The 23727-nt window shown below is 45.7% G+C and overlaps 1 protein-coding gene across 1 annotated transcript in view; it reads right to left on the reverse strand.

Moving 5' to 3' along the window:
• The window catches only part of IGFBP2 (insulin like growth factor binding protein 2), a 101096-nt gene that overhangs the window by 7289 nt on the left and 70080 nt on the right, over positions 1–23727 (reverse strand). The window contains exons 2-3 of the mRNA XM_026647378.2: positions 9052–9275; positions 2130–2270 (exon numbers count right to left, since the gene is read on the reverse strand). Coding sequence (XP_026503163.1) covers positions 2130–2270; positions 9052–9275 — 365 coding nt within the window. The remainder of the gene's footprint in view (positions 1–2129; positions 2271–9051; positions 9276–23727) is intronic.

Here is a 23727-nt window from a genome sequence, read left to right on the forward strand (position 1 = left end):
GCTACCTTTGCTAACTGCTGCACACCACAATGTTACTCATGCCTAGAAGTCTTGTAAAGGAGCCTTCTATTATGATTGCCGAAGAGGCTGCGTTTGTGGTTAAAGCACTGTATCTAAAACACCCAGACACCATAAAGCCACAGGTTCAAGACATGGAAGGGCCAGCTCAGTCCTTCCTCTTTCTGAGGCTTATTCCCCGAGTCTGGTGCTGGGTGCAGGAACGGGCCGTGTCTGTCTGTTCTGCAGGCACATTAAAGATCCCAGAGCTAAAAGCGGAGGTTTTCCCTGGTGTCCTTGGCCAATGTTTTCCTTCCCTGTGCAGCGGTGTGATAACGCTGGGTGCTGGGGCCCCCAACAAAGGTGCTGTATGGATGTAGGTTATGAAGGGCTTTGGGATGAAGGGTGCAATATAAATGCTAAAAGCAGAGGGCATAGCTGGCCAAAGTCATCCTTTTCCTGTGTGGCCCAACCACCTTTCTTACTACAACTCACTAGCCAAGGGGTCAAACCCATCTACTGACTTAGCGGACTCTGGGCCCAGTAGATTTCTTCAGAAGGGTGACAGATCTCAGCCCTGAGCTTCTGTGGAAGGATGTACCCCAGGACTCCAATTCAACATCCTTCACAGAATCCTGGTAACTTGGAATCGGCATCACTCTTGTGGTAGAAAACTATTGATGTTTGGCATAAATCCTTATACCCAAAACTTACGGTCATCCCTTCAGGGTTTCCACAGGCTAGGGCGTCTGTAGGGTTGTACAACACACCACAGAACTGCCCTCTTTTTTTCACAGTTTAGTGGGGCCCAATCAGACCAAAGGTCTGAACGTTTAATTTTTCTCCCCTGTTTTGGGGAGAATGGGAGACTAAAACCGTTCCTCTTTCCTGTGCCAAGTCACAAGTATGTAAGTGTGGAACTCTGCAGTAAAAGGGCAGCACAAACATACGTCTAAGTAATTATCAAACAATGCTGCTATGATTAAGGAGCTGGAGGAATTGGTTTACGGGGGAGAGCAAAAGGAGTTAATGGGTGGTGTCTGATAACCTTTACACAAGCATGGGAAGGGCTTGTAAGAGAAAGTAATGATTGCACACCCCAGGTTATGAACCAAAAGGACTGGGATGAGAAGAAAGAGGAAGTTAAGGCTCAATATCCAGAGAAACTTTCAGGCAGTGAGATCTGGAAGGCTGTGGGATAGTCTCCTAAAGGAAGGGGTGGAAGCCCAATTGCTCTGGACTTTTAAGAGTAGCCTGCACACAGCACTAGGGAATAATCCCGCACCGGCCTCTGGGGAAAGATTAGCTGTGACCAGCTAGGGCTCTTCTGGCTCATATAAATGCTAAGTAAAATGACAGTCAATGTCCCTAGCTCCTATCTAGACATATGGCCTGGCTTCTATGGTCCAGTTTTGGTCCCCCCACTACAGAAGGGATGTGGACAAATTGGAGAGAGTCCAGCAGAGGGCAACAAAAATGATTCTGGGGCTGGAGCACATGACTTACGAGGAGAGGCTGAGGGAACTGGGGTTATTTAGTCTGCAGAAGAGAAGAGTGAGTGGGGATTTGATAGCTGCTTTCAACTACCTGAAGGAGGGTTCCAAAGAGGATGGAGCTCGGTTGTTCTCAGTGGTGGCAGATGACAGAACAAGGAGTAATGGTCTCAAGTTGCAGTGGGGGAGGTCTAGGTTGGATATTAGGAAACACTATTTCACTAGGAGGGTGGGGAAGCACTGGAATGGGTTCCCTAGGGAGGTGGTGGAATCTCCTTCCTTAGAGATTTAAGACCCAGCTTGACAAAGCCCTGGCTTGGATGATTTAGTTGGGGATTGGTCCTGCTTTGAGCAGGGGGTTGGACTAGATGACCTCCGGAGGTCTCTTCCAACCCTGATATTCTATGATTCTAGGATTGTGATGAAGCATTGCATGCTAGGACCCATGTTCTCCCAGGGCAGCACCTACGTACACAAGTTGAGGGCTGGTGTGAGTTGCTCTTTTGTTCGCCCATGTCCTCCAACGCAGGAATAGCTGAACAATGACCTCAAAGCAACATTGAACGGTCAAACCCAAAGCGAAGGCGCACGCTTGCAGCGGCATGCACTCAGGATAGCCCAGCAGCTCTCCACACTTACCTGTTTGAGATTGTAAAAGCCTTGCTTGTCACAGTTGGGGATGTGCAGGGAATAGAGGTGCTCCAACGGGCCACGCTCATCTGGCAGACGCATGGTTGAGATACGTTCCAAGACCTGATCCAATTCCTGCTGGCAGGGGGTCTGAAAAAAGGCCAAGAAAGCGGAAAAAAAAAAAAAGAAAATCAGGGAAACAGCAGGTTTCAGCCAAAACAAAAGAGAGGACAAATCCTTTCCCCTTTCTCTGACGTATGCAGGGTAAGGTCAAGGCCCCTGACAGCCACCTAGCAGGAAGAGGTATTGTTTCACAGTTCTCACTCAACACAGCCTTCAGGTTGCTCTCAACAATCAAAGAAAAAAAAAACCCTTCAGAGGCACTTGGAGCATTTACCAGCACCGCTGATTTTTCGTATCGGGGCCTTCTGTCAAGGTCGCTCGACCTTCAAAGAGGTTCCCTCAAACATTGTGACATATTGGCAAGTTACCCTGGCACTATATTAGCATGTGTACTTACATACAGCAATCAAGCCTTCATACACAATCATCTTAATGTTAGTCTTTGTTTGTATTTCCCCGATAGATTAACAGAAACTGCCTGTGGATTGAATTCACTAGCAATAAAATACCCACAGCAACAGCTTTGTCTTTAAGCCAAGTTTACTGGAGGTGCAGGGGCTTCACATTGACAGAAGTCACAGCTCTTTACAAACATTACTGCAGCAGGCTGGGATTTTCAGTGGAATTTAAGGGAGTTAAATGACCAACTCCTATTAAATTTCAATAGGATTCAGGGGCCTATCACTCTTTAGACACCTTTAATGATTCCAGCCTTAGGCCTCTATTAGGTAGAATTAAAAAGAGGTAATCCAGACTGAATCTATGGGTTGGATCTCAATGCAGTCTCCTGCAATTTTACAGAACTCAGTGGGATAAAAACTGGGAAAACACTGTAACGGAGAAAGCGTAGACTGGAGGCCAAATGTCTGAGAGTGGCATCACATCACAGAAATAAAGACACTATGTGCACCTAACAGCTACAGAAATTGACTGGGGTTTTTTTTAAGTTGTGTATATACTCAATATTGCGGCTGCTGAAACAATTGGCTATATGGTACAACTACATTTTTTATCTAGTTGTTAATATAATATCCAGGTGAGCCTATCTGAAAGCAGAAGATTTTTGATAGTTAAAAGTCCCAAATATGCTAAACCCAGATATGCTAAACATTCGTATGCCCCTTCATGCTTCGGCCACCATTCCAGAGGCCATGCTTCCATACTGATGATGCTCGTTAAAAAAATAATGCGTCAATTAAATTTGCGACTGTACTCCTTGGGGGGAGAATTACGTCTCCTGCTCTGTTTTACCCACATTCTGCATATATTTCATGTTATAGCAGTCTCGGATGATGACCCAGCACATGTTCGTTTTAAGAACACTTCCACAGCAGATTTGACAAAATGTGAAGAAGGTACCGATGTGAGATTTCTAAAAATAGCTACAGCACTCGACCCAAGGTTTAAAAATCTGAAGTGCAGTCCAAAATCTGAGAGGGACGAGGTCTGGAGCATGCTTTTAGAAGTCTTAAAAGAGCAACACACTGATGCAGAAACTACAGAACCCAAACCACCAAAAAAGAAAATCAACCTTCTGCTGGTGGCATCTGACTCAGATGATGAAAATGAACATGCGTCAGTCCGCCCTACTTGGATCGTTATCAAGCAGAATCCATCATCAGCATGTCCTCTGGAATGGTGGTTGAAGCATTAAGGGACATATGAATCTTTAGCACATCTGGCACGTAAATATCTTGCAATGCCAGCTACAACAGTGCCACGCGAACACCTGTTCTCACTTTCAGGTGACATTGTAAACAAGAAGCAGGCAGCATTATCTCCTGCAAATTGTAACCAACCTTGTTTGTGTGAGTGATTGGCTGACCAAGAAGTAGGACTGAGTGGACTTGTAGGCTCTAAAGTTTTATTTTTGAATGCAGTTTTTTTGGTACATAATTCTACATTTGTAAGTTCAACTTTCATGATAAAGAGATTGCACTGCAGTTCTTGTATGAGGTGAATTGAAAAATACAATTTTTTTGTTTTTTACAGTGCAAATATTTGTAATCAAAAATAAATATATAGTGAGCACTGTACACTTTGTATTCTGTTTTAATTGAAATTAAAATATTTGAAAATGTAGTAAACATCCAAAAATATTTAAAATAAATGGTATTCTATTGTTGTTTAACAGCTCAATTAATTGCGATTAATCTTTTTTATTGCTTGACAGCCCCATTAAATATATATATTTTAGGATTTAGGCCCTGTGTTATATTGTTCATTTTCAAGGAAAATAAATCTCTAATTAGTGATGTTAGTTTAGCTAGGGTGCCTGGGAATTTGCTGTAATGGAATGTTACTCGGTAAAAAGAAAACTGTAATTGCTAATTCTGTGTGTGTAGCTGTCTTATGGTGAAGACTAGTACTTGATTCCTAAGAAGAGTGAAGAAAGTGAATCCTATTATAATTTCCACTTTTCATATTTAGAGTGTTCCTATAGAAAGTCCAGCTGTTGTATCTTACAAGGATATGAATTCATCGTCTGTGCAGACACCTTAAGTCAGCCAGCAGAGTTCTGTAGCACAGAAGGGTAAGTAACTCGATTTACCTCCCCTCTATGTAGGTTACATGCCACTGGAGGAGAATCACATCAGACTATATTTCTTTTAAGATGCTCCAGTGATTCTTCCCTGTGGCCTCCCTCTTTGGGTTTTGGGTAGTTCCAAGGCCCATTATACAAGGAATGTCTGACTGCACAATTTCCCACAGCCCCTACTAATCAGCTACATTTTTCCATTACCTGGCACAGCCTGCAATTTGCTGCCACCCTTTCCCTTTTCTACCTCCCCTTCGATTTGGAAAATGCAAGGCCACCCGTGAGGAGCGAGCTCCCCAGGCCCCTCACACGCTCCCAGAGCGCAAACGCTTTGGAGTGAGTCTTAAAACAATTTTAATGCTCTACTTTGCCAGTCTGTGTCAAAAACTTTCAGGGACTCAAACTCTGCTCGGCACAAGGCCAGGCAGAAGGCAACTAGATCAGTGTTTCTAGCAACTATAAACATACAGAGCGGGAGGAAAGCCCCTTGTAACATGGCTGCTCCAGGATGATCCAAAAGATGTGAGCACAGGAGTGGCCTGTATCACCTCAACTCAGCAAACCGGAGAATATCAAAAACTGAATTAGAAAAGTCAGCGCTGGAGGGAGCAGAGACTGCCTGGGATTCTCACTTCTGCTGCGTGAACTAAACTAGTGAATTGACTGATATCCAGGATCATTTAGGGGCAAATTCTCTTTCCTATGTCCAGCCAGCATACCCAGTTTGGGGCAGGGGAACTTGCTGAGGATCAGGGGGTTGAAAGATTCTTCACTCTCCAGCCTCAGGGCTGTGGTACATACATACATACACAGACACACACACACACAAATGGCGGAAACCCCTGCCATGGGGGTGGGAGATTAATAGAGGATCTGCATATCAATGGATCTGCTGGCTTTGTCTTCACTCCTCCTTAAGCCCACCTATTCCTCAAGCTCCCTGAACAGGGCGGTGGAAGGAGTCCCAGGGGATCTGGGCTTCCCAGTGCACAGGGGGTTTATGTAGCAAAACTGCCCCAGTTCCACCAGGCTCAGAGCCTCTCCAACACCCCAGTGGTGAGCAGGATTTACCCCCCACAAAGAACGTGTGTCGCCCTAAAGGGACACTCGCACAGCGTAGGCACTGCAAGTTAGGGTTTGATTAGCAAGAGAGGGAGCATTCACGGACCCTACTAGGAGTGGACATGTTTTCATCATCCTTCCCCCTGCACCCCAAACGAAGGGCCCGATTCCAGGCTCCACTGCAGCCCCTTTGTGGCATCTGAGCCACCATAAATAGGACACAAAGCTGGCATAACTGGCAGCTGGCTAACATCCCCAGCACCAGGGAAAGGGTGTCCAAAAAAAAGAGCCCTTCAGAGAGGTGTGCTGAGGGAGTCTCCTAGGCTGGGTGAGGGGGGACTAGTTGGTGCTCTGCCCTTGGAACTGTTCTAGTTTACACTCTAGGCCGTGCTGGCTCCCAGACCTGCCCAGACACCGAGATGGAAAGGCAGCATTAAATCACCTTTGCCCCTCTCCAGGAATTGTGTATTCTGTGCTGCCCCCTCAACCTCACCCGGATCTGGATTTAAACAAACATTCTCCTGTAGTGTTAGATGCCCAAACCCAGCACTGCAGCGGTTAGATTTACCCTGGCAGTTCAATCTTTTTAATGAAAGCTTCAATTCTGCAGGAATCAGCAGTTTAAACCCCTGCTTGGCAGGTACCCCTCTACCCCGATAGAACCCTGTCCTCGGGAGCCAAAAAATCTTACCGCGTTATAGGTGAAACCGCGTTATATCGAACTTGCTTTGATCCGCTGGAGCGCTCAGCCCCGCCTCCCCGGAGCACTGCTTTACCGCGTTCTATCTGAATTCGTGTTATATCGGGTCGTGTTATATCGGGGTAGAGGTGTATTTTAAACCCCTTCTGTGTGTGTGTTTATACTACACCCACCACTGTAGTGTCTAAGCACCACTGGCAAGTAACAAAGCCATGCACATTGCAGCAGGATTTCTCTGGGCTTCCCCCACCCGCCCTCCACCCTAGGGACAAGTTTTCCCCTCTTCTTGCCATACACAAGTCTAAGGCTATGTCTAGACGAGAGACCTGAGAGCGACACAGCTGCACCACTGTAAGATGTCCCGTGTAGCCACTCAATGTCAACAGGAGACAGCTCTCCCACTAGCATAATTATATCATCCCCAATGAGCGGCAGGAGAGCATCTCCCGGAGACATAGCACTGTCCACGCTGGCGCTTCAGTTTTTTCCCCACACCCGAGCGACATAAGTTTTACAGACAAAAGTGCTGGTGTAGACACCGCCTAAAGGTTTTGGTGGTTTTAAATCAGGGTCTCCGGAAACAAAGCCTGTTGGGCTGATAAACCATGAGTGACAGGTGACAGACCCAATCCCTTTCCCCTGCTTCTCCTATTTTGCATTGATTTCCCTTTAAGAAGATGACAGCTCACCCAATGGTGAGCTTTCCCGATGCTCCCTCAAGCTCCCCACAATTTACATACCCAGCCAACAAGATGCATGGTGGATTAGAAAAGATTTTCATGACAGCCTCTTAGAGTTGGTATGGCAACTTCCACCTTTTCATGTTGTGTGTGTGTGTGTGTACACACACACACACACACATATACATACATACACACACACACACACACACACACACAAACACACACACTTACTTACTATATGTTCCATTCTATGCATCCGATGAAGTGGGCTGTAGCCCACGAAAGCTTATGCTCAAATAAATGTGTTAGTCTCTAAGGTGCCACAAGTACTCCTGTTCTTTTTGCGGATACAGACTAACACGGCTGCTCCTCTGAAACAGGACAATACTGTACAACAGCTACACCTAAATTGTCCACTAGAGGGACGAAGTGGCCACTTATCGAGATCCTTAGAGACGCATCCTCACAACATGGGAAAGGGGACGAGGGAGGAATCTTCTCCTGCCAGGCTGCAGAATATAGGCAGAGCTACTCATCAGAGGCTACTTCAGCCAACCCTACACATTCCATTCAAGCCCCCAATATGGGATGGAAGACTGATGGATCCATACAGCTGGAGATTCATAGGCTCATCCTCCCTCCCCTGGCCCACGCATACCATGCAGGTGTACACTCCCTACAGGACTTCCCTGAGCCCAGATGCAATGCCTTGCACAGAAGCATTGTACTGGCTCTTCTAAGGCCATGAACACTGGGGACAGGACTTTTACCAAATGTAGCAGGTTACAGTGCTCTTCCACTGTAATTCAGAAATTGCAGCCTGCAGACATAAGGGAGGACCATGGCCTGTTGGGATCTGTGGTCTCTGTGGGGCATGAATCTATAGGGAAGATGACAGCCCACTGGCCAATTTATAGAGTGCCATCATTGCCTGTAGGATTTATTTATTATTTGGCGTATGCAATCTGGGAAAGCCAAGCCACAGCATTTTTATCAACCAAGTTCAAGGCACGAAGGTCTCCAGGAAACTGAGTTCTTTTGCAGTCCTCAACAGTATGCGTCATGGTTTGTGGCCTCCCACACTGACATAGTGGACTGTCTCTAAAACACCAGCGAAATTCTGCTGCAGCACAAATTCCATGCCCGGTACAAAACCGGTTCAGAAGGCTCCATTGCCTTTGTGGTCAATCAAATCCGGGTTGACGTTAAGTGGGGTCCGAGACAAGATCATTATTTGTCACTTTCTCTGCAGATCATGAAGCTCGCCACGTGTCCTTTACCATAAATCCCTCACCCAGTAAACGTATCTACATCGGGCACCGTGAGGGCAGATGACCATGTGGTGGGCTACAGTGGTCTTCAGTGAACTGAAGTGAACCTGTACTGTACAAGGATAAATCAAAGATTCCCACAGGGATGTTCATTGGAGTCATCTAGAGAAAAAAGGGTGTGGAGAAACCAAGCCTTGGACAAGGAGCCAATTCACACCACTGTCACCTACTGCTGTTTAGAAGGAACAGGTCCTGTTCCTACAAAGGGGAATACTCTGCATCCCTTTTAGTGCATTGCTGCATAACGCTGTAGAATTAAGGAAAGCAAGGCCTTCTCACTAGCACACAAAGTTCATTATTTGTGTGTTTGAGCCCAGTTTCAGGCCAAAACAAATGTTTGCTTCATTTGTTTGCCCTTTTTAAAAAATGCTTGTTGCAAATGCAATGATTGACATTTTCCCCTGGGAGTCTGCAGCTGGAACCAGGCTAATGAGGATTCTCTCCCAGCCCTCCACCCCCCACCCCCATTAACACACTGTTTTTGCCAACTGACCCTCATGGATGATGGCCGTAATTTCTTCAACTCTTCATGGTTGTGGTGGTGCTTGATGGCTTTGCCCATCTGTCTCTGCTGTTCATTCGCTTTCTCTCGCATGACCGCAAGCTCCTTCATTCCAGGCTTCATGGGCTTTCTCCCGCCACCTCCACTCACCACCCCGGGTGTGCCATCCACATAATTCCCCGTAAAGACTTCTTCAGGCTCATCCTCACCATTGTCTGCGTAAGACAGAAGGAAGGTCAAGAAAAATCCCAATCATTCACACAATTCCTTCCTGGATTGTTTCAAGGCTGGCACATTACCAAGCCACAAATGCCAAATTTAAAATCACATTAGCCCTTTAATTTGGAAAGTAAGGACTGCTCCTTTCATTAGGGTGTAATTACCTCTCTAAAAGATAGTTTAGAGCAGAGGGGGAAATCATTTCTGAGATACTCTTGCTGGTTTTATTTTGCCCTTCTAAATTACTTACTTAGGCCTGGTCTACACTAACCCCCCCACTTCGGACTAAGGTACGCAAATTCAGCTACGTTAATAACGTAGCTGAATTCGAAGTACCTTAGTCCAAACTTACCGCGGGTCCAGACGCGGCAGGCAGGCTCCCCCGTTGATGCCGCGTACTCCTCTCGCTGAGCTGGAGTACCGGCGTCGACGGCGAGCACTTCCGGGATCGATCCGGGATCGATTTATCGCGTCTAGACAAGACACGATAAATCGATCCCAGAAGATCGATTGCTTACCGCCGAACCAGGAAGTAAGTGTAGACGTACCCTTAGGCATGTACTTTTCCCATCAGAAGTCCAGTTGGGTTTACGGTGCCAATTATATTTCAGCTTCAAAGCTTAAAACTGAAGTGATTAGTAACGATACTTTGGGTCTATCTCCAGGAATACTTACTCCATATGTGTTACAGTAAATGTTCAAGACTGTTCTCAGAAATAGCCGCCACTGTTTTACTAGTGCCATAATTTAATGGTAGAACCTGCCATTTCAATGATACTTCTTGACAGGTCCAACTTCAACCAAATATGCTACATTTGGCTACTTCTCTCCACTCCAACACAAGTGCAGGTGCTTTGGGCTAAACATGCCACTGTTTTCAGCTTCAAGACCTAAAATATAATTTAGCAATATCAGACTCAAGCAGCAAGAAAACTTAAGGTTACAGTTGGGCTTACTCCAAAACGCTGCACACCTTTTGGTTCTCCTACAACAGAATGTGTAACATTTTGTGATCAATCTAGTCCTACCTAGGTCATGGTTGTCACTCTGCCGCAAACCACAGCCATTATGCCGTAGCAGTGGGGGTAGAACTCCTGTTCTCCAGCTTGCTTCAAAAGCACAAGCCCTGACAAGTCTCGCTGCTAAAAGAGAACCTCCACTAGCTGTTGGCAGTACAGTGCTGTGGAGACACAGAGGAGCAGTTCATCTGAGAGTAGTGGAATGCACACCCATGAACCAGTCTAATATTTGGTAGATTTTTCCCCATTCTTTAAGAGCCTGGAGCACATATTAGTTACCGCTGTGACAAAAGCCAGGCCTTATTCATCTCTCAAAAAAGACATGCATACAGTATCTTTCAACATGTAAAGAATCAAATGTAGGACTCCAGCCTTTAAAACCTACAGCACGTCAGCAAACACCAGTAACTAAAGCCTGAAATAATCTGGGATTCGTGTTTACAGCTGGATGTAATTTCACTTTAAGCCATCCAGCATTTTGGATGTCAGCAATGGACACAAAGTGAAGTAACGTTAGAACTGTGTGTGATGGAATATAGGTGCATGGGCTATAACAGTTCACATAACAGTCCTAATTTTACGGTTCTGTCCTGCTTCCTAGGAGACTCAGCTTGTAAAACATTTACATATTTCCACAACATGATGTTACCTCAGGACACAAGTGTGCTGTCAGGACACAGAGAGAAAATAATAACAACTTAATGCTCTCCGTGGCATCCTAGAAGTTGGCCAAGGATTACTTTCTAATAATAATCTTAATTGTTTACACATCAAGGTCTCCAATTTAATTAGAAACATATGATGGTGTGGGGTGGACAATGACAAATTAAATTGCCTTTAAAATGAATAGAATTAAAGGAAAAATATTGTGCCAAACCCCAGCTTTCTGAAAGCCCTTCGAGGATTTTAGCCTTTTTGTGTTATAAAGCAGAACTCAAAACACGACCAAGTTTTACCCATTTCCTAGACATAATTAACTTTAGATGTTGGTAAATTACAGTTGAGAATGAGTGGCGTGCCTGCCAATAAGGTCAGGATTTAAGAGAGAGAATATGAAACGGTGCTATTTCACTCCAGCTTCTCCACTGCTTCATTCAGAAAAAAACATGAGCACGAGCTAATGTAAAGCAAGTAAATCTAAAGCAGGGCCAGCCAGTCCTTTCCTGATCAACTCCTGTTGCTTCCTGCTTCTCACTGAAATATATAGAAATTTGCCCAAGTAAGCATTGTTCTAGTAAAACAAGGCCAGATGGTAAACATCTTGTCAGCTGGTTCATTCACAAAATCTGCTTCTGATCTTTTCATGCAATTTTTATTCCCAAAGCTAACAAATATAAAACCAAAGAAAACATTGGATGTGAGCGCACACGCTGGAGATGGGAGAGAATGGTTTTGGAAACAATGTGATCATAAAAGAGTTAAACTGCAGCAGGAGCCAGAAATCTCTAGCTGGTAGAGACTGCATCCCTTCCTCTCCGACAGATCTGTCCATGGTGATCCTTGCTTTCATCACCTTTGGACTGGACTCCTAGAACATGCCCTACCTGGGGCTGATGGCGGGGGCTATGTGCAAGCTGTTGCAACTTTTCTTAGGGCAGGGCTGCAGACTTTGTACTGGGTCCCTGTTCAGTTCCAGTTCTTGTCAAAGCTGCGGCCTGACAATGCAGCTTACGGACATCAGAGCGAAGCTCTTGTGAGATGGGGACCTGCAGCTGGGTAATGGGGGGCGGGAGGAAGGATCACCATAATAAAAGTTCGGATTCTTTCAGAGCATCATGGGGGACATGCTTCTTTGCATAGGTTGTTCCTCAATAGAGGAAGTGACCAAGTGACCAGCCTGGTTTTTTTCCATTTCCCTAGATCAGGGGTTCTAAAACTATATTTGGTAGACCCCAATGGTCCATGGAGTATTTGCTGGTGGCCTCTGAAGAGCTGGCTGGACATACGGTGCTGGCTTTCCTTGTTCCCAGCTGCTGCACTGCGTTAGAAGTCAGCGACAAGGACTTTCGCTCTACAATGACCGAAGAAATAAGAGCTAAACGAAGAAGAAGATGGCCCATGTTTGGAAAGCAACGGGAGTCCTTTAATACTTGTAATGTGTTCAAGATGTGTGCGTGCACGCGCATGGGGCAGATTGGATTGGATTAGGATTGCATTTGACAGCATCCATTTCAAAGAGAAAGCAAACATCCCTAGTGCAGGAGTCAGGATGCAACAGCAAAAGCGGAGAGGGGAAAAGGGCTCGAGGCTGGAAGAGCACATAGTAGACTTTGAGCTAAATAGTGACTTTTTACAGCCAAATATTTTTTTAAATGCTGCCTGAGAGAAGCGATTCATTTTGAAAACCATTACGCATCTATGCAGGAACCAATTTTGCCACCCATTGACCCTGAAGTTTTGGGTGGGGCAAGCACTGGTTTGCCTTTGTGATACATCTCTAACCCATTTGTCATACACCCTTCTGCCAACCAATTTCAATTTACACTAAATAGATCTACTAAAAAAAGCAGTGCTAACGTTCAAAACAATTATGTTTTATAGTTCTTCATTTTTCATATGGCGTGTGGAAAACATCTCCTGTTCTCTTTTGGATCAAAAGGTAGAGTGTTTCACACTGGGCGGAGTCACTTGTGGCAGAAGTCAAAGCAGATAGCAGAAGTTCTACCGAATATGCATTGATGTGGAGTCCATGGAATACCTGCCTGTGCGCCAAGAAAATAAGTTCTTACAGCTTTCTCTATGGAAAATTCCCATTAGCTTCAATAAGATTAAGATTTGGCTGCAATTAAAGCATATTTAAAATGTACAACAGCTAATGTCTGTAATGCATTACACAGTCTGACCAAAACTTCCAAAAGCCGGCACCAATTTCCATTGCTTCAGTCTTTGGGAGGCCAATTCCAGCTCTCTAGAGGGCTCAGGTAGAACCCCTCTATAACACTGAGGCACTCAGAATCAGTCTCACTGTAACAAAAAGCGTTATTATTATGACACCGTTTACTAATTTTATCCATTTCCAAACACATCTGAGTTGCAGGTTGGACTTGTGCCAATAGCATTCCTTCAGGGCAACAGCTCCAACCTGAACCATGAGCTAGCTGCCTGGCAGCGTGCAATTTGTTACTGTCCTTCCTTGGAGCACCATTCTGTGTCTATTTGTTTTTCTTTAGCAAGAGCTCACATGCACTGTGACAAAATTCAACAACTTGTCTATCTCCCATGTTTACAGAATGCCTAAGTGCTGATGTAGGCCCCAGTCCTGCAATGAACTCCACTCACATGGACCCCAGCACTCACCCAGAGACGCGTTAACTTCAGTGGGGTTCTGCACTGCTTATGGTGAACTCACTGGAGGATCAGGGCCTTAGAGGCCAAAAAGTATCCATTATTTTCTCTCTTTAATAACGGCTTACTACAGCACATTAAATCTGAGGACATCAAAACATTTTACAATTAATTAACTAGGCCTCACAACGCCCCCAAGAGAGAGCTATTGTCCCCATATTGCACATCAGTAAACTAAGGCACAGAGACGTTAAGTGTATTGCACCAGGACACACAGCAAATCAGTGACTGAGGAAGAGAACCCAGGAGTCCTGAATCCTCATTCCCTGCTCTAATCACTAGCCACACTCCCACCCACAAAGACACAAGGGAGTCATTATAAATAGGAAATCAAGGCAGAGCAAAATGCCCAAAGCGCCAGTATTTAGAGCTAAGCTGTCTTTTTGACGCTGTTTTTGAATGAAAGCCATAGGGATGGCCGCAGAAAGATTACCTGGAAAAGGTGGAGGAGGGAGCACATAAACATCACACCCACCCGTCCAGCTGTCCCCTCGACTCTTCCGAAGTCATCTTAGCGTTTTCAGGAGCAACCTGGGGAAAGGTTCCTGTCAGTGGCTCCAGAGCAGATTTTGCTCATGTGGAATTCAGATAGCCGAGAAAGAAGTTGGCAGCAGCCATCATACGTGCCCACACGCACCCACACAAAAGCCCCCACTTGTTTGCTCACGGACATTGCTCACAAACACCGGGCTTTGATTTGATGCGTGTCACCTTTTATAGTCCACCCGGTCTTCTCTGGAAGACTCTTACAATTGTTACAACTCCGGTACCTCTGAAGTCAGGAGTGCCGCCAGCTTTTCTGCCGCCCTAGGCGGCGGAAGGTCCCGCCCCGAAATGCCGCCCCCCACAGAGGCGGCGGAAGGTCCCGTCGCCGAAATACCGCCGCGGTCACCGCCCCCGGCGACCGCCTAGGTCGCCTAATGAGTTGCGCCGGCCCTGTCTGAAGTCAATGGATGTGTCGCCTTTGCCTTTTTAGTTCTGTTCATGCAGAAAGCAGCCCAGAGACTTCATAGCAGGCAGCACCCTCCCTTTACAGATCTCTTCCCCCCACACACACCCTTTTTTGGTGCCCAAACATTCACTCAGTGGCACGGTATAACCATAATGTCAGATTCACCCGCTTGCCCACAAGTCATCTGAAATGCTCTATTTTCAAGCAGTTCGTTGGGTTTATAACCGACACAGAACGAATATGAGTTCTGCTCCCATCACGGATTCCTGGTTCACACCTTCCCAGGGAAGAGCTTGTGTCACCTGGACCACGGTCTCTCATCTGCTGTGGGAAATGTGATAAGGCCCCTTTCCCCTTAATTGGATACAGTATCCTCCCCTCCTGTTCTAAAGTATCGTGCAGTGTTGCTGTGTGATGGGGCCACGTGCCACCTGAGGCTGCTGCTGCAGTAATTTCATCTCTCATCCTCAGCTATGTGCTAATTTTCACAGTCACTACCTCCTGTTCCGTTCGCTCTCCTGCCTTGGCTTCGACAGTTCTGTCCTCTCTTGATTCTCCATGTACCGGTCAGGCTGCTTCCTCAGAGTCTCCTTGAGCTCCTACCACCAATGTCCAACTAGATCCCTCCGGACTCCATTCTCTGAGCCTCTTTTCCCTTTATAGTCTCTTTTGGATCGGCCTCAAACTCTTGTGGTTTTGGTTACCATTTTCCTGCCAATAACTCAAATCTAGTGCCCCCCATTGTGTTATCTACCTTGGACCCACTCTGTCCAGTCTCCATCATCTCCCCCTGGATGTCCTACTGCACTCTCAAATTTAATACGGCAAAAAATTAGTTTCCTGTTTCCTCCCTTCCCACTATCTTCCCTATCATGCAGGCTCCAGATTCAAGTATCCCTACTCCTCTGCTTCCACATTCTGGCTCTTACCAAACACGGTCACATTTTCCTCTACAATCCACATCTCCTCCCTGTTTCCATTGCAAACCCCCTGACCCATACCTTGACAAACTCTGGTCTTGACCACTGCCCTCCTCCTGTGTGGCCTATACAAAATGCAGCTGGTAAATCTGTCTTCCTTGCCCACTGCCCAGACAATGTTACTCCCTTCTTTGAAGCCTCTTGTCCTCCCCATCAAACTCAAGAGCCTCATTCTTACCATCAAGGTTGGGCAGTGCCCTCCACTCCAACAAATCCCAAATGCAGTGCCCGCCACTGCTCAGCTCTCACTTCCACCTGTTCCCCCAAGCTGGACTCTAAAATGTCCCTTCTGTATCCTTCTCCCATTCAAGTCTTCCATGCACTCCCTGGGACTCCTTCCCCCGTCTTGTGCCCCACACACCCACTCTCTCTTCATTCAAATCCCTCCTTAAAAGCACACTTGTCCCATGATGATCCACAGAAGGAACCCTATTATCCATAACCTGCACTGCTTTCAGAGAAGGGTTTTAATCCACCATTGATGTATCTGAACTGTACTGTTTGTCTAGTTTAGTTTGTGAGGTCCTTGGGGCAGATTCCATAGTGTTCTCTAGGACTGCACAATCCTTGTGTGATTTAGTTGATGGAACTCATTAAACAATCATTCGTTACACGTGCACGCACACTCGCTCACACAGCCTGATGTTGCAGTCTTGGCATCCATCAAACTCCCACTTAAGTCAAAAGGTGTTTAAAAGCTGCCTGTGTGAGAACTGGTGAACAACCCATCATTTGTAAGTGCTTTGAGATCCTTCTGGTTGAAAGGCACTAGATAAAAACCCATTATTTCTACTGTCCGCTCTGTACAGCCTATCTATGCAAGCAGGGAGTGAATGATTAAGCAGAAGAACAGTATGTTCTGGCTGGTCGTTGCTTAGCAAGTGCCTCTTCTTGTCCCGGGCTGCTGGCACAGGGGTGATCCAAAGGGTACCCAGTGCTCTCCTTTGGCTGTAGCATTCCACAGGAAACAGTTTAAAATCCTTCAAAGCTCACAGACTTGACAATTACTGTTCAGCAAAGGCACTAGCAGTTCAGTGTAACATAATGAGCTTTTGGAGCAAAGGCAATGGAGAGGGGAGGTCATCCCAGGCCCTCATCTTCCCTCTCCAGTTATTGGATCTCTTTTTCAGGATCAGATATGTGCTCTCCCCATATCAAAGACGGAGCCAATGTGTGATGATGCATGATTGATGCCACCTTATGACTCTGAACTCTGTGCATGGACTACATCGCATATTCTAGAGCCAGGTCTAGATTAATCGCTCGGATGAAAGATGCAACATCATACCAGCCAGGAAATGGATCTGAAAGAACAGTTGCTTGATCAGCCCAATATGCACCTTCAGTGAAGTAAAGAAAACAAAACTGGCAACTCAGCGTGTGTTGCCTCGATTGCTATTGGAACTGTTTAACCCAAGGTCATTCAGAATGTGTCTCGTGGACACTTCTCCTCCCATTCATGGGCATGTAGCATCCCTATGGCAACTACAGCAATTGCTTACAAGGAAAAATAACATTAGGGAAGGATTTAAGTATTGTTAGCGTTCTTTTAATGGGATGTACAGATGGACATATGGAAGACGAGCCAGTATCATGTGACCATCCAGCTCTCCATGGACCAAAAGTGGTCCACAGACCACCGTTTGGGAACTTCTGACCTAACCCTTTTATATCCAACTGCAAACCTGAAAATCCTGCTTGCCGTACCTCATTATCCACGTCATTTACTCTGTACAGAGAATGACTAAGTAAGGACCCAATTCAAATCCCTGGAGCATCCAGCAAATTATTCTCACATCCCCTCATTTAAAAAAATTACCACTGTAGTTGCTCTTTTTCTTCTTCATTGTCCCTTCTCTTCTAACCAGTCAGCTGAATTTTCACCCTAGCATGTAACTGCAGAGCTAAGATCTTAACCCTCAAGTGAACCTTTGCCAAACATTTTCTGCAAATCTAAGTATCTGGTAAAGGCTGCACAATCTACTGCACTGAGCTCGCAGCTGAGAAGCAGCAACTCCCAGGTTTCATTCCTAGCTCTGCCACTTTGTGTGGGGCTGCAGACAAGCTACTCTCCTCCAGTTTCACTACTTCCCTATTTTACAGTACACTGTGAGGAGTGTTCTGAAGATGTGAAGGGCGACCAAAAAGCCAAGTCCTGATGCTGTGAACTCTCAAAGGCTCCAGTTCAGCAAAGCACTTAAGCATGTGCTTCTCTTTAAGCATGTGCTTAAATGCTTTGCTGAATTGGGCCTAACTCCCCCCCTGTGCTCCCTGGCAGTGACGCCATAAAAGATTTCTACCTCAATGTTGAAGCATATCCTGCGCTTTCTTGACACTGTTCTGAATAGCCTTAAAGAAGCTGCAATCTCCCCAGCCCAAAAGAAACTCATTACTTTTAATACCGTTGCCACAGCCCAGCTTAAAATAATTGGACTGCAATTTCCCCATTTGACCCTTGACCCCACATTTAAAATCCTCAATAAAGCAGCTACTTGTAAGTCACGGGGAGGCTTCACCTGAATCAAACAAGCAGTTAACTTTACAAGGTCAAGCTTCTGTCCCTGCTTCCTCTGTTATAACTATATTATATTTTATATATTAAATGTTATATATAAATATAATTATTCGCACAGGTATGTGTGATCCTTGGTGTTTTGGCCTGTACAATTTCCATGGTGATTCTCTTCTTAATTCCTCAGTCCCTAAGAGTTTCCAAAATCAAACTGGGCAATTCACAAAGACCACAAAATAACCTTACTTATTTCTTTTCCTCTTTACCGCCTTGTTAGAATTCCCGGCGTTTCACTAGTGTGTGTTGAAACCATTCGAACCTTCCCCACCCCAGGCTCTTTGTCATGAAGCTAAAAGGTCAACCTGGTATCACAGGCCCCAGTGCCACCTGCCATTCCGCTGGACTCATTCATTTTTTTTTGCCAGCGACCAAATAACTGCACAAATCGTGTGAACTAGAGTTTCTGAGATGCGTCATTGTGAACCTGAAGGTATGGCAGAGCTGCTATTCAGCCTAAGTAGTATAAACCCACTGTGTTAACAACTGCCAGAGTCTCAAAGAAAATCTGCAGCAAATGACTGTCCTTCCTTATCAAGGAAGATGCGGAGTCCTCCGGTGTCTGCAAAAGTCCAAGAGCCAATTGTCCGTAAGTCTGGCCGTGCAACAGAGGGACTCTCAGTTTTGAAGCCAACAAATCCCAAATGCAGATGGCTAAAGGAGCAAAATAATAAAAATGCGCTCTTGCCTCCTCTGATCTAGGGAGGCTACCCAGGAACAGCCTTTATCTACTATATGCTTCCCTCATAGATGATCTCTAACATAGAATGTATCTCGAAATACCCACCACAATATATCCCTGTACTTGAAGGGAACGCTGTTATTTCAAAGGAATAACAATGCCCTCCACTGAGAAAATCTTCTGGGCAATTCAGTACAGCTAAATGGTGTTCTGAAAAATATTCTTTAAGCACCCTCTGGTATAGTGATCTCCTGAATTGCAAGCCACGATGCTGGAACACTGTTGCCTGAATCTACCAATGGGAAACCCATCTTAAAGCAAATTATATGTAATAAGAAGACTGCTGGATGGTTGCAGAAAAGCATACAAGACCTGGTAGTAATGGGGGACTTGAAGTACTCAGACAACTGCTGGAAAAGTAACACGTCAAAACACAAAATTCCTTTTGTGACAGGGTTACTGGCCTAGTGGATGGGGAGAAGCAGTAGACATGATATATCTTGATGTTAATAAGTCTGTTGACGTAGTCCCACATGACATTCGCATAAGCAAACTAGGAAAATGTGGTCTAGGTGAAATTTAATAAATTAATCTATTTCCTAGAATTGGACGGGACCTTGAAAGGCCATCGAGTCTAGCTCCCTGCCTTCACTAGCAGGACCAAGTACTGATTTTGCCCTAGATCCCTAAGTGGCCCCCTCAAGGATTGAACTTGCAACCCTGGGTTTAGCAGGCCAATGCTCAAACCACTGAGCTATCCCTCCCCCCTAGTTATTTACTATGAGGTGGGTACACAACTCGCTGAAAGACCTCACTCAAAGAGTGATCAATGGTTCACAGTCCAACTGGGAGGGTCTGGTATTACTCAATATTTTCATTAATAACTTGGACAATGTATGCTTATAAAATTTGTAGATGACACGAAGCTGGGAGGGGTCGCAGGCACTTTGGAGGCCAGGATTAGAATTCAAAATGATGTTGGAAAATTGGAGAACTGGTCTGAAATCAACAAGAAGAAATTCAATAAAGACCAGTGCAGAGTACTACACTTAGGAATGAAAAATCAAATGCACCACTACAAAACGGGGAATGACTGTGTAGGTGGGAGTACTGCTGAAAAGCAGCTGGGCCTCATAGCAGATCATAAATGGAATACGAGTCAATAATATGATGCAGTTGCGAAAAAGGCGAATATCATTCTGGATATATTAATAGGAGTGTGGCAGGGTGGACTAGGTCCAGAGGCCCCTGCGGTAGGCCTCGTGACCCTGCATCACCCTGCCCCAGAAGAGCGCAGAGAGAAGTCCTCCAGACAGCCTGGAGTGGCTGCAGAGGAGCGGCCAATCCATGGCCAGAAGGACCCTATATAAGACAAGCAGCCGAGAAGAGAGGTCAGTTGCGGTGTGGAGCTTGACAAGGGAGGACCGGGTGCCGGCTGGCTAGACAAACAGCAGGCCACGGGCAGCTCACTGAAGAGAGCTCACCAGGCAGAACTGATGCCAGGGTAGGCTGCCAAAAACCAGGTGCTGGCTGGCTGGACAGAGGAGCAGCAGGACCATGAAAAAGTCAGTGCGGGCAGGCTGAGCCCAGGGGACTGAGCCCAGGACCTGGCCAGACCAGCTGAGGGTACCGAGATGGGCCCCGGCTGGACGATTGAAGAAGGCAGTGCCTCAGGGAAGAAGCCTTAGAGCTACAGCCCCATACCAGGGCCGAGAAAGAACTTGGACTCTATACCCAAGAATGGGGGACAGTGTGCACGGCTTGGCTGGAGGGCTGAGCTGCCAAAGACCAGCGGAGAGAAACAGCGGCCGGGAAAGGTGCTTGTGAGAGGCAGGTGTCACCCTGATGTAAGACCAAAAAAGAAAAGTAGGCTCACACCTAACCGAGAGAAAGGGGGCCATCCATGAGAGGTGGGTGCCCCCCGAGAAAAAACTGTGTTTGCAGGCACTATCGGCCAGAGAAAAGGGGGTACTCACGAGAGGTGGGTGCTGACCCCATTACAAGGAGTGTTGTATGTAAGACATGGGAGGTAGTTGTCCCACTCTACTGGACACCACACTTAGGAAAGATGTGGATAAATTGGAGAGAGTTCAGAAGAGAGCAACAAAAATGACAGAAGATTTAGAAAACCTGGGCTGTGAGGAAAGGTTAAAAAACTGGGAATGTTTAGTCTTGAGAGAAGACTGAGGGGGAACCTCATAACAGTCTTCAAATATGCTAAGGGCTATTATAAAGACGACAGTGATTAATTGTTCTCCAGGTCCACTCAGGGCCGGCTCCAGGCACCAGCCGAGCAAGCTGGTGCTTGGGGCGGCAGATTCTAAGGGGCGGCAGATTCTAAGGGGCGGCATTCCGTCCAATCGTAGGGTGGCATGGCCGCCCTATTTTGTTTTTTTGGTTCACCGCTCTGGCCTCCCTGCAACCTGGTTGTGGTTTTTTTGTTGTTGGTTTTTTTTTTGCTTGGGGCGGCAAAAAAGCCAGAGCCGGCCCTGTGTCCACTGAAGGTAGGACAAGAAGTAATGGGCTTAATCTATGGCAAGGTAGATTTAGGTTAGATATTAGGAAAAACTCTCTCACTATAAGGGTAGTAAGTTCTGGAATAGGCTTACAAAGGAGGTTGTGGAATCCCCGTCATCGAAGGTTTTTAAGAACAGGTTGGACACACACCTGTCAGGGATGGTCTAGGTTTACTTGGTCCTGTCTCAGTGCAGGGGATGGACTTGATGACCTCTGAAGGTCCCTTCCAGCCCTACATTTCTATAATTCTATGTGGCATCTGAAGCTGTTTGCAGCCAGACCTTTATGAAGAGCAGACAGCTCAGACACAATTCAGGTATTTCTTAATAACAGGAAGAGCTCTGATTTGAAAGGCCCCGGTGAAGGCTTCCTTTTCTTGGTAGCACACCATGTGCAAAGGGAAGAGTTGCATAATAGGGGGCTTGATTGTTCCTTCTCCCTTGTGAACTTGCTAGGGATTAAGGGCCCAATTCAGCAAAATATTTATGCACATGAGTAATCCAACTGAAGGTAATGAGATTACTCGTGTGAACTGCCTTGATGAATCGGAGCCTCATACAGCTAACCCCTAATTCCTGTAAACAGGAGTTACATGTTTTCTCATGCTTTGACAGGTGAATCACTTTCTCTGGTGACTCTTAAACTTGTGCCGTTTTCCAGTATCACCCAAAGACTAGGAATCTGCAGGCTCATATGTGAAATCCATATTGTAACCCCTGCAAAGTCGAACAGCCCTCAGTCCATGTAGGCTGTATATTAGAAAAATCTTCTGTGGAGAGACTACTCCAGAGTCTAACAGGCTTCACCATGAGAATGTGATGAGACTCCATCACCAGTCACTTGGTAAGTTGGGCCCAAACAGAAGGTAAGGTCATACATTAATGAACAGAAAACGGAAGCCATACCTACAGAATGGGGGACTGTACCCTGGAAAGGAGTGACACTGAAAAGGATCTAGGTGTCATAGTGGACAAGCAAGTCCCAATGTGATGTTGTGGCAAAAATGGCCAATGCGATCCTTGGATGTATACACCGGGGAGTTGTGCATGAGGTAGGGAAGTGATTTTACCTCTGTATATGGCATTGGTGAGACTGATACTGGAATACTGCCTCCAGTTCTGGTGTCCACATTTTAAAAAGGATGTTGAAAAACGGAAGAGGGTGCAGAGAAGAGGCACAAAAATGATTTGAGGGCTGGAGAAAATGCCTTGCAGGGAGAGGCTTAAAGAGCTCAATCTGTTTCGCTTATCAAAAAGACTAAGAAGTGACTTGATTGTGTACCTTCATGGGGAGAAAATACCAGGTACTAAAGGGCTTTTTAATCTAGCAGAAAAGGTCAAAACAAGAACCTATGGCTGGAAGCTAAAGCCAGACACATTTAAATGAGCAAGGCAGCACGAATATTTAACAGTGAGGGTGATGAACCATTGGAACAAGCTACAAAGGGAAGTGGTGGACTCTCCATCTCTTGATGTCTTCAAATCAAGCCTGGATGCCTTCTGGAAGAGATGCTTTAGTCAGTCACACCCAGTCATTGGGCTTACTGCAGGGGTAACTGGGTGAAATTCTCTGGCCTGTGTTATGCAGAAGGTCTAATGGTCCCTTCTGGCCTTAAAGGCCATGAGTCCATTAATCAATCCTGCACTGATTCATTAGGGATGGGGTAGCTGACCAAATAGGTCTTCTCCATCTCTAGCTTCTAGAGGCCAGATTCTGCCCTTAGACAAACAAGCAAACTCCCACTGAAGTCAAGGGCTGAGCACACAGGTGCCTAAGGACAGAATTTGACCCTCAGAATCTATGACAGAATATTTTTGCATGCATTTGGAAAAGGATGCTGTGTAGCCCTGCCAAAAGTTTGACCTTCCACTCAAAGATCTGCAAAGAAGCATAAAGATTGAAAAATAGGAGGAAAATACTATGAGTAAAGTTTAAAAAAAAAAGGTCAGAGCAACACCTCACCCTGCCTTTTAGAGCGGTCTAGTCATCCATCTTTCAGATTGCTCCATTTTCCCTTCTCAGCGATATTGGCTTCTATTGTTGTTATGACTATTGCATGCAACTGGAATGGATTTCAGCCATTGGTATTATTAGTCTTAAAATAACCTCTCACTTTTCCACAGTCAACTTTCCAGACAGTGGTTTAATCCAGCGTTATCCCCCCCGTCCCCACCCAAATCTCATTGTGCATTTCCTCAAAGTCTGCCTTTTAAAAATGCAATATTATTATAATTCCTTTCTACCTTCTCCTCAGAAACAACTCCAGACCCCAATTTCAATTACCATTAGTGTGATTTATAGGGCTGGATTAGCTTGGAAACTAAAATATCCTTTGTCTCTTCTGGCTGAGCACCAGACCTCAGACTAAGCTCTTATCTGCTTTC

Source organism: Terrapene carolina, unplaced genomic scaffold (genome assembly GCF_002925995.2).
Source record: "Terrapene carolina triunguis isolate 2854851 unplaced genomic scaffold, T_m_triunguis-2.0 Scaffold62, whole genome shotgun sequence".
Taxonomy (NCBI): domain Eukaryota; kingdom Metazoa; phylum Chordata; order Testudines; family Emydidae; genus Terrapene; species Terrapene triunguis.